The following is a 9,306-nucleotide window of genomic DNA, read 5'->3' as shown; positions in this document are numbered from 1 at the left end:
AGACAGCCTAGCAACAGGCCACAAAGATGATAACAGGACTGGAGCATTTCTCCTATGAGGAAAGGCTGAGCGAGCTGGGACTGTTTGCCCTGGATAAGAGACATCTTGGGGAGGATCTTATTAATGTATATACATACCTGAAGGGAGGATACAAGAAGAGCCAGGCTCTGTTTTCAGTGGTGCCTGGTGACAGGACCAGAGGCAATGGGCACAAACTGAAAGACAGGATGTTCCCTATCAGGAAACACTTTTTAACTGTGAAAGTCACTGAACACTGGCATAGGTTGGCCAGAGAGTCTGTGGTATCTCCCTCCGTGGAGAGTCATCTGGACACGGTCCTGGGCAACTGGCTGTAGATGGCCCAGCTTGAGCATGGGGTTGGACTGGATGACCTTGAGAGGTCCCTTCCAAACGCAGTCATTCTGTGACTCTGTGGTCAGCAATAACAGGAAAGGATAGTTTTCTTCTGAAGTAGTGAAGACTGACCATTGGGGACAATAGTTCAGGTTATGGCAGGGGAGATTTAATTGGGTATTAGGAAAAATTTCTTCACCAAAAGGGTTGCCAAGCATTGGAACAGGCTGCTCAGGGAAGTGGCTGAGTCACCATCCCTGGAGGTATCTAAAAGATGTCTAGATATGGAAAGTAGGGACATGGTTTAGTGGTAGACTTGGCAGTGCTAGGTTAATGGTTGGACTCAGTGATCTCAATGGTATTTTCCAACCTAAATGATTCTACAATTCTATAGTGGAGACTACTAATGCTTCCAGCATCCTGAGAAACCTCTTAGCTGCATGGCTGGCTGATTTCTGTTTCAAGCCAATTCTGATCCCTTCCACTTCATGCTCAGATTGGGGATGTGTCCTGGTTTCAGATGGGATAGTTGATTTTCTTCTTAGTAGCTGGTGCAGCGCTCTGTTTTGGATTTGGTGTGAGGTTGATAGGACGCTGATGTTTTTAGTTGTTGCTGGGGAATGTTTATATTAAATCAAGGACTTTTCGGTTTCTTGGGCCCTGCCAGCGAGAGAGCTGGAAGGGCACAGGAAATTGGGAGGGGACACAGCCAGGACAGGTGACCCAAGCTAGCCAAAGGGATATTCCATACCACATGATGTCATGCTGAGTATATAAACTGGGGGAAGAAGAACGAAGGTGGGGGATATTTTGCATTATGGCATTTGTCTTCGTGAGTAACCATTACATGTGATGGAGCCCGGCTTTCCTGGGGATGGCTGAACACCTGCCTGCCCATGGGAAGCAGCGAATGAATTCCTTGCTTTGCTTTGTTTGCGTGCTCAGATTTTGCTTTACCTAAGCAAAGCTGTTCTTATCTCAACCCTTGAAGTTTACGTTCCTTTCCAGTTCTCTCCCCATCCATCTGGGTGAGCAGGAGTGAGCAAGTGACTGTGTGGTACTTGGTTGCTGACTGGGGTTAAACCACGACAGGATGTTTGCCAGGCCTGGGGCGTACATCTTCACCACTGGTACAGTTCATTTACAAGAACTGTTCGGGCATCCTCAGCAAAGTAGTTTGCCATGGTTTCCAGTTCTAGGACAGGGATGATTGCTCCCCGTCCTGGTGGTATGCTGTAAATTTGAGAATGATTGCCTGGGAGGATGGTTAGTTTGATAGAGTGTTGTGGCCAATGTGTTCCAATGCACGTGTCTGAGAAGGCATGGACTGGTTATTTTTGCAAATTCCTTCATCACACACTTGCCCCTAAGGGTGGTGTATCGCACCCACAAGATTCCTTCCAATCCTGGGTAGGGCCTGTAGATAGCAAGACAGGGAGTCTGTACCTGAAAGGAAGGAGAAGGCAGAAGACAGCAGAGCAACACAAGAGAAGGAAAGTCTCTCCTGAATGTTTTGGATGGATATTGGAGAAGTCTAAAGAGAGCTGTCAGGCTCAGAGAGGGAGAATTTGCTATAGTCATGAGGGGAGTTTAGTTGGGAATGTAATCTGTGTGGCTGGAAAGAAACCAATGAGGTTCAGACACAGCTTAAGTGCCCAGACCAAGGGGAAAAGGCTGTGGCCAAAGGCACTGCAGGCTGCCTGCAAGGCCAGAGTGATCACAAAGACGGCATTATTTGAGAACAAGTGGAGCAGTGAAGGCTGGCAGGGAAGAATTAAAAGCTCTGTTTTGATGTGTTTTGCCATTTTCTCTCAAATATCAGCAATAAGTTCAGTTCTCAGTTGGAACAGGAAACAGAAAGGAAGCGATTGCACCGTAGGAGGTATGCAGGGAACACACGGTTAACAGCCAAGTGTGAATATAAACAAATGTGAGTTCTGCAGCTGAGATGCCTGTGCTATACTTGCAGTGGAATCAGCAGTAGGACACAAATAACAGCAGGACTAAATCAATCAGTTTTCCAGGAGCCGACAACGCTCCTTCCCAGTTCTTCACTAGTGAAGCAGCACACCATAGGGAAGCCTCTCAAACTCCTCTCAAACAAGTGGCTTCTCCAGCATGTTGGCAAGTTTGCCAAGTCCAGCATTTCTTTCTTAACTAAAGATGCAAGTGCCTCAGATCTCTGGCAAAGAATGTCCGTCCCTTCCAGTAACAGAGCCCTGGAAAGCAGACTCTCTTACCACCATGGTGGGGGCATGACTTAAGAAATAGGCCAGTCTCAAATCATTTACAGCTTTATTAATCATAACCAAGACGCTCAAGTTCACCAACCTAGTGCATAATCAGCTGGACTAGTGAATAATCAGAATTCCTCTGAGCGGCAAAACTTGCAGGAGGTGGAAGAGACACTTCCACTCCGAAGTGTAACAAAACAGCCGCGCCAGGCAGGGCCAAACCAGACGGACCAAGGCCCCAGAGCAGCGTTACGAACAGCGGGCTCCCTGGCCCGTGGAACCGTAAGTCACTCCGGAGGTACACGGGAGGCGCGGCAAAGCCCAGTGACAGCGGTGGCCTGCTGCCACCTTCAGCCGCGGGGCGAGGGGAAGGCCAGGCGAGCCTGGGGGGGGTCTTCCACCTTTACTGAGGCGGTCACCCGCCTGCAGGTGACCCGACCCTGTGTGAGCGGCAGCGGCTCGGCCTCCAGGTGGGAAAGTCACGCAGCGCGTGCATGAGGCGCCTTTCGGCCCGGAACGGCGGCGGCGGCGGCGCCTCAGGCGGGCGGGCGGAGGAGAGGCGGGGCGGGGGGTGGGGCGCGCTTCTCCGCCATTGGGCGAGCGGCTCCCGCCTCGAGCCGCGCTCCGGGCTCTCGGCCGGGGAGGGGGGTCAGGCGGCGGGCGCTACGGGACGCCTGTCTGCTGGCCCTCATCGTTCTATTGGAGAAGCGAGGGGAGGCGGGAGCTTCACGCCTTTGCTCACCTGCCATTGGGTGAAGAAGCGGCAGGAGGCGGGCTCCGGAGCGGCTCCCTCTATAGACTGGGGCGGGCTTTAGCAGCCGCCTCTTTGGATCGCCGCTCTTCATTCGCTGAGGAATCGCTAGTGGGCGGGGAAATCCCGGAGGCTCCCGGTCTCCCATTGGCAGAGGGCGCCAGTTCCGCCTCGCTCTTCCTGCTTCCGGTTCACGGGGCGGGCGAGGGGTGCCGGCCGGTGCCGCAGAGGAGGCCGGTGCCGTCCGCGCCTGCGGTCCCCGGGCCGCCCCGCCACCGCCGGGCGCGCAGCATGTGATGCCCGTGAGCCCCGGATCTCTCTTCCATAGAAGCGGACGAACCTGTGCCCGTGCGCGGCGGGGGGAGGCCGGGCGGGGCGGTGGCGGCAGCAGGTGGGTGCGGCGGCGGCGAGGTGGGGGTGACGGGGGAGGTGGCGCTCCGGCGAGAAGCGGAGAGCGGGTGGCGGGGACGCGGCGTGGGACCGAGGCCCCCGGGGCCGCCGCGGGTGGGAAACCGGGCCCCGTCCCCGCGCTGGGCAGCGGCTCAGGCAGCGGCAGCCTTCCGCCGGGGCGGCGACCGGCCGAGGGGACGGTGAACAGAGTGGCCGCATCGCCTTTCGCTTCAGCGTGTCTGCGAGCGAAGGGTTTGGCAGGGAGCTGCCCGGAGCAGCTGTGGCTAGCGCTAGGGGCAGGGTTCTGCTTTTGGTCTTGTGAGAGACGAATCACGAGTTCTTGTGTCACAGGCTTCCTCGTTTCAGCGTTTTCTAACCTTGTCGTATTTGTATCTGACCTCCGTGGCCATCAGAGAGCTGGCTTGGCACTTGAAGCTGTCACGATGGACCCCGGGCGGGGGGGCGGTAATCGGTTCAGCAACACAGGCTGTTCCTCTAGCAGGCTCTGCCTAGGTGCAGCCAGGCAGGCACTTAGGTAATTGTGGGTCTGTTGGTTGCCTTCCACCAGCATCTAGAGTTTTACTGAAATCTGCAACGGGAGAAGCAGAGGGGAATCTGTTGTGCCACTGTGGTTGGCTGGTGCAGTCATTGAATGTTTCATATGTGCTTTTAGCATGAACCTGAAGGCCAAATCTTCTGGATTTCTTTATTACCTTTGTTACTGCCTCTTCGGCTGGATAGGACGTGTCAGTTTCCTCCTTCCCCTGTGGAAACAGAAGAAAACTGTTCTGTGAAGTTGCAGTTTAGCATTATTAAACACTTTCAGATTCTCAGCTAAAGTGGTACCAGAAAAATAACATAATTATGATTATTAAGGCACTCGAAAAAACACTGCCTGACTAATCACAGTGGCTATTCCCTACAAGCTTTTCACACAAGAGCTGCAAAGGGGATTGATTAGTGGCCTGGTAAATAATTTTCTGCTGGCTGGCTTCTCAGTGCAATGCAATAACAAACATTATGGCTTGTAATTAAAACTTACTCCAGCATTCAGCCTGCTGGGCTCTGCTCTGATTGAATCGATGCTAATTAATGTGCTCAGCAGCAAAACTTTTTGTGGTCCTGAGGCAAAATTCAGAAAAGAATCCCAGATCATCCCAATGAATTGGCTTTGACTGTGAAAGAGATTCAGATTTAGTGACCTTGGGAACTGTGTTTTTGACTTCTTTTTCTAGTCAGGACTGAGGAAGTGGCCAATCATTGACTTGGTGACCCTGAAGTTAGTTTGCAGTTAACCCTCTGTGTTCTCTGTGGTGTGTGCCCAGGATGTCATCACCTTGCCGTACCTCTGCTGTGCTGATAGTCTTTGTGGCCTTTGCTGTCGGCGTGGGGGCCGAACAGTCGAAAGAGAGGAGCTGTGATGTGATTGGTGATGAAAGCAGTGAGTCGCAAACAGAAAAAGCCCTGCTGAAGAAGCTGGAGCCCCTGAGCCAAATGAGGTACTGTACAACACCTTGCAGGCCTTGGTGGCCTTGCAGGCTTAGCACAGCGCTACCCATGTGCCAAGGGGAGGGGAAGATCTGGGGCCAGACTGCAGAATGGGCTCCCCTGTTAGTAGGGGCTGCGACTGGCTTCCAGGTCTCAAGCGTCTGCTGCTCTGAGTCTTGTTCTCTGTAATCCTATGGGCTGTCTGTTCTGTCCTCTCCCTGCTGCAGGTTTAACGTGACTGTGGAGAAAGGGAAAACGGAAAACTATGTCTACAGTTTCAGGGTATGCAGGGAGGTCAACAGCACCTTGCACGATTTTGGTGGCTTGGTGCAAACAGATAGACAGAATGGAAAGACCACAGTGATAGGAAGAATCAATGAAACCCAGGTCTTCAATGGAAGTAAGATTCCACTCAATGCTTTCTTGCTCAGCATCTGCCTTTTGCCTCCCGATCTGGATTTGCAGCCTGTATTGTTTCTCTCTTGGTAGGTGACTGGATCATGCTGATTTATAAAGGAGGTGATTCATATGGCAGGCACTGCAGTGGTGAAAAGAGAAGAGCTGTGATAATGATTTCTTGCAAGCGGGGTGTTACAGCGGTGAGTGACACGAGGTGGGAGAGGAGCAAAAGGCTGCCAGACAAACAGCTGTTTATAAGCAGAAGGGCTTTGAGGAGGCAGTAGGGGTTTCTCCTGTCCTTCAGTGTCTGTTGCCTAGCTGTACCAACAGTGATAAAACCATCTTCTGGTGAAGTTCAGCATTCCTGGGCATATTTTCACATGACTTAACTTTTCCCAAATTGCAGAGTTCATTTAGCATTATTTCAGAAGAGCGGGAAAAAGCACAGGACTGTTTCTACCTCTTTGAGATGGACAGCAGTGTGGCTTGTCCAGCGGAGGATTCCCACCTCAGTGTTGGCTCCATTCTACTGATCACGTGAGTCATTGAAAGAGCTGTTGGTGTCTGGGCCATAATCTCCAGCATTACTTACTTGGAAATTTAGCAAATGCTATACTAGAGTAAATAATTGTAGTATACCTATCCACAGCCGCTGTTAGATGTTACTATGTCTCTTAGCTTTTTGGACAAAAGCTCTTGCTCAAGGCATGATGCTGCAGAGCTGCTCTGTTCTCTGTAGACATCCTCCTTCATAGTTTACAGGCAAGTGCACTGAAGCATGGAAAATGTACAATTTTAGGAAGTCACAACGGCTCTTTGCCAGAGCTGGGAATTCAGACCGGGAGTCTTGACTCATTTTCTGTGTTTGTGCTTAGAGGCATTGCTTCCTGTAATGCTGCTGAAAAGATTTATATTTATTTATTTATATTAGCAGATCAATACTTTTTTGATTTTTGAAAAAGGGGACATTTTCTGGTCTGGTCTCTGTTTATAGCTGTGTTCTTGAGTGATGCTCCGATATCAATTTAAGGCAGCTAGCTGCCTTGGGAGAGTTTGTCTGTAGGATTTCCTCAGCTTTGATTTTTAATTCTGCCTTCCAGGTTTGCTTCACTGATTGCAGTCTACATCATTGGTGGGTTCCTCTACCAGCGCCTTGTAGTGGGAGCAAAGGGCATGGAGCAGTTTCCTCACTTTGCCTTCTGGCAAGATCTGGGCAATTTGGTGGCGGTGAGTGAAAATCCCTATATATCCCCAGCCTGGCCCATATGTCAGGACACATGAAAGTGCCATCTGCCTTGTCTTCATGGATTAGGTCTCTTGGGTAGACTTACCACCAGGGTAGTGTATCCTGAGGCAGAAGAAGAGGTTATCAGTTTTATTTCTCGAGTACTCTCTTTGAATCCTTGCTGAGACTGGTTTCCTACTGATATCCTGCAACCGTTACATAACAGACTAGAACAAGTGCTTGTTAGTAGTTAACACTTCCCATAGGAATGTTAAGCTGGGAACTCCAATATGTTTGACTCCCTGAAACCCCTCCTTGGTCATTGTAGCCAGTGCCATCTGTCCTCCGTGCTTGTCTCAGCCTGATGCTGCTGCGTATTGTTGATCAGTATGTCCAGAGATTTCAAGAGAGAGCAGTATGTTTTTATGTGTGCTTCTCATGCCAAGACAAGTTTTGGGGACCTGTCCCAGATAGCACAGGGGTAGGCATAATCCCTGAGCAAAAGAGAAATCACAGAAGCTGCTTTGCTTTGGGTGCCAAGTCAGTTGCATACAGTCTGATTCCAGTGCGATGTCCTGTGCTTGCAGGATGGCTGTGACTTTGTCTGCCGATCTAAGCCTCGAAATGCACCAGCTGCATACCGTGGTGTGGGTGACGACCAGCTGGGTGAGGAGTCAGAAGAACGGGATGACCACTTGCTACCAATGTGATAGGCTTTCAACACTGAGTTCTTTTCTCCCCATCTCCCCAGTGCTTGTTTAGCTGGGTGCCTCCCAGACAGTTCTTCTCTCACTTCTGATTTTCTTTACACTATTTGCTTTTGCTGTCTCTGGTGCATCAAGTCCCATGGATGCCTCTGGGTGTAAACAGCACTGGTCCCTGATGGAATGTCTTATGAATATAATGCTGGTTTAGGTTTTTTTAAATGCAGCAGAGGTGGGGGCTCAAAAATGCTGAGAGTGGAGTAGAAGACAGCAAGAAAGCAATTCAGCACTGAGCAGGAATGGGAGACGAATCACTGAAAGGGGAAAAGGGCTATGGGTGGGTACGGGAAGGGGAAGGAAAAAGAGGCCATGGGTTAAAACAGCTGGGACTGTAGGAGAAATCTTTCGTGCTTTTTCTTTTTCTTTTTTTTTTTCTCCTACTAGGGTTTACAGGATCTGTAAGACACTGGAATTATTTTCCTTTGACTGCATTTTCAGCTTTTCTAGCTTTTGCACTCTTACGCACTGTTTCTGCCAGCACAACCTGCAGAGTGCTCTACACCAGGCTCCATGGGGCTGGAAGAGGCATTAGCACCTCTGCAGTCTTTTCCTAATGGCAGTATGTTGAAGAGTACACACCAGTTTCCTTCAACAAATGTAAAGGGATGCATGCCATCCTCTCAAGACTGGAGAGGGGTGATGCTAAAAAACTAAAGGAGTTAAATACAGTCTTGCGACTTTTCAGTTCAGTCAAAATAGTGTCTCTGTCTTCTCAATCACTGAGAAGCAAAAGGAAATGATGTGCTGCTAAGTAAAGGGAACATTTGCTGAAACTGAAACTGGCATCAAGGCAAAATGAGACGGGCAGCTGCCACTTGAGTTCTGTTACAAACCTCCCAAGGTGACTGCCCACATGGCTCAGTCACTGTCAGCATTGTGATTTTATGCTCTCCCAGTTGGCAGAGGGTTTTTCCGTGAAGCTACCAGAACTTATTTTTATTAAAAAAGGAAGCCAAGGATTAAAAACTGCATAAGGGATTCTTGCCCTTAGATGGTCAGTTTTCATAAATATTAAGCATGGTGCAGACTAGTCTTAAGACACTTGCCCTGTGCAGAAGGTATTTACATACTGCTACTGGCTGGGAGTGACAGACCTTCTCATGGGGCCCTGTCAAAAGCAGGTACAGCTGAGTTGTAAGACTTAATGGGAACGTTCAGGAACTTGGCACCTTGAGTAGTAATTGCTTTTTGAGGGGCTTATACTCTAAGGAATCCCATTCAGCCCTGTTGTAGACTGACAGAGAAGTGTCCTCAGTCTTGAGGGCAGACTGTAAGCAAGCCACTACTGTTAACAGCAGCATACAGACAAGGTTTGTGTATTTTTAATACTGCCAAAGCAGTCTGAACAGTAACATTGAGGGAAAAGGGGTGGCCCTGCTTTGTTACTGGGTTTAGAGTCAGCAAATAATTCCTGCTTTCTTTGACTTTTTGTTATGGTCTCAATCCTATAACATGGGAAAAAATAGGAAGTCACTAAGTCTGTTACTGTTTTTCATGGTGGTGTTTAAGGTAATTTTTTTTTTTTGTACAAAACAACTTTCAAAAATAAAATGACCAAAAAACCTGGTGAAGTGTTGTGCTGATGTAACAGGAGCTTTTTTTTGTGCTAGAGCATCTTTCTTACCCAAAGATGAAGGGTCCTTAGTGTATGGTGCCTTATGCCTGAATTACTTCTGCCAGGAATGGATCTCTGTGTCAGTA

General features: G+C 49.5%; 1 protein-coding gene across 2 annotated transcripts; it reads left to right on the top strand.

Annotated features, from left to right (window-relative positions):
• Window positions 1-3,505: 3,505 nt before the first annotated feature.
• On the top strand, window positions 3,506-9,172 carry M6PR (mannose-6-phosphate receptor, cation dependent). 2 transcript variants are annotated; one of them, XM_040595076.1, is made up of 7 exons: window positions 3,506-3,730; window positions 5,055-5,228; window positions 5,445-5,617; window positions 5,707-5,816; window positions 6,023-6,153; window positions 6,717-6,843; window positions 7,429-9,172. In XM_040595076.1, the coding sequence occupies exons 1-7, from the start codon at window positions 3,636-3,638 to the stop codon at window positions 7,549-7,551; spliced, it is 933 nt and encodes a 310-aa protein (XP_040451010.1). In that variant the 5' UTR covers window positions 3,506-3,635; the 3' UTR covers window positions 7,552-9,172. The 2 variants fall into 2 exon arrangements, with proteins under 2 accessions (XP_040451010.1, XP_040451011.1); XM_040595077.1 differs by lacking the exon at window positions 3,506-3,730 and adding an exon at window positions 4,143-4,264.
• Window positions 9,173-9,306: the final 134 nt, after the last annotated feature.

This window comes from Falco naumanni, chromosome 5 (assembly GCF_017639655.2).
Source record: "Falco naumanni isolate bFalNau1 chromosome 5, bFalNau1.pat, whole genome shotgun sequence".
NCBI classification, from domain to species: domain Eukaryota; kingdom Metazoa; phylum Chordata; class Aves; order Falconiformes; family Falconidae; genus Falco; species Falco naumanni.
Note: the sequence above shows the minus strand (reverse complement) of the source record. Positions and strands in the feature narration are given on the sequence as shown.